Source organism: Colobus angolensis, unplaced genomic scaffold (assembly GCF_000951035.1).
Source record: "Colobus angolensis palliatus isolate OR3802 unplaced genomic scaffold, Cang.pa_1.0 Scaffold63, whole genome shotgun sequence".
Taxonomy (NCBI): Eukaryota; Metazoa; Chordata; class Mammalia; order Primates; family Cercopithecidae; genus Colobus; species Colobus angolensis.
In genome coordinates, this window is record NW_012119932.1 from 3,693,385 (window position 1) to 3,694,444 (window position 1,060).

At 33.7% G+C, this 1,060-nt stretch overlaps 1 protein-coding gene across 4 annotated transcripts in view; it reads right to left on the reverse strand.

Annotated features, from left to right (window-relative positions):
- Positions 1–1,060, reverse strand: part of ARMC3 (armadillo repeat containing 3) — a 126,287-nt gene that overhangs the window by 85,837 nt on the left and 39,390 nt on the right. For all 4 annotated transcript variants that reach the window (XM_011963844.1, XM_011963842.1, XM_011963841.1 and 1 more), the window contains one exon: positions 826–951. Coding sequence is in view for 3 of the 4 variants with exons in the window: in XM_011963842.1 (XP_011819232.1) it covers positions 826–951 (126 nt within the window). In the remaining variant the exon portion in view is untranslated. The remainder of the gene's footprint in view (positions 1–825; positions 952–1,060) is intronic.

Consider the following 1,060-nt stretch of genomic DNA (forward strand, 5'->3'; position numbering starts at 1 on the left):
TGTATTCTTGATATTAATCACATATTAATGTTAATCATGTACACATGATTAATATTACATAGTATATATTATATATTAATAGAATAATAATATGACATATATGAGTCCAAGCAAGTAATAGGTCTAAGAAGTAAATGCACTTTTTAAAATTTATTCTTTTGAGACAGTCTCACTCTGTTGCCCAGGCTGGAGTACAGTGGCGCGATCTCAGCTCACTGCAACCTCCACCTCCTGAGTTCAAGTGATTCTCCTGCCTCAGCCTCCCGAGTAGCTGGGATTACAGGCACCCACCACTATGCCTGGCTAATTTTTGTATTTTTAGTAGAGACAGGGTTTCACCATGTTGGTCAGGCTGGTCTCGAACTCCTGACCTCAAGTGATCTGCCTACCTTGGTAAATGCACATTTAAAATTATCTTTTGTAAAATATAGTTTGCAGTTTCAAAAAAAATCAGTTTATGAAAACTCTTTAGGCTTTGTTCACTAAGAAATATATATGAAATGTAACATACATGTGGGCAGGCAAATTACATTACACTAAAGAAAAAAACTTCAAGAGAAAATGATTGCTATCTCAGCTTGTAGGACTACATCACCAACTCTGAGAGGAGTTTTTGCATGGATGTGCTTGCACATATTTTCCCTATTTTAAAATTATCCCTTAAAATATGAAATCACACATTTGCTGCATTATACTGATAAAACGTTTTTGTGAGCATTAAAGTCAGTTTAAATAAAATTGAAACAAATTCCTTAATGTTAAATTTAAAAGAATGATAATGCATTACATGGGATTATTTGATTATTTTTTAAAGTTGATACTTACTATTAGAAGCCAGGATTCCAAATATCATAGTAGCATTTCTTCTTACAATTTTATCTTCGTGGGTGAGTAGCTTAGTTAAAGGTTCCACAGCTCCAAGTTCAAGGAGGGTTGTTTTATTTTCCTCACCTGACATCACACGATCACACGTAAAACAAAACCATACATGGATATTATCGATCTCATCAGCATTCTGCCTTGTGCCATTCCAATTTCTTTCTTTTTTTTTTTTTTTTTG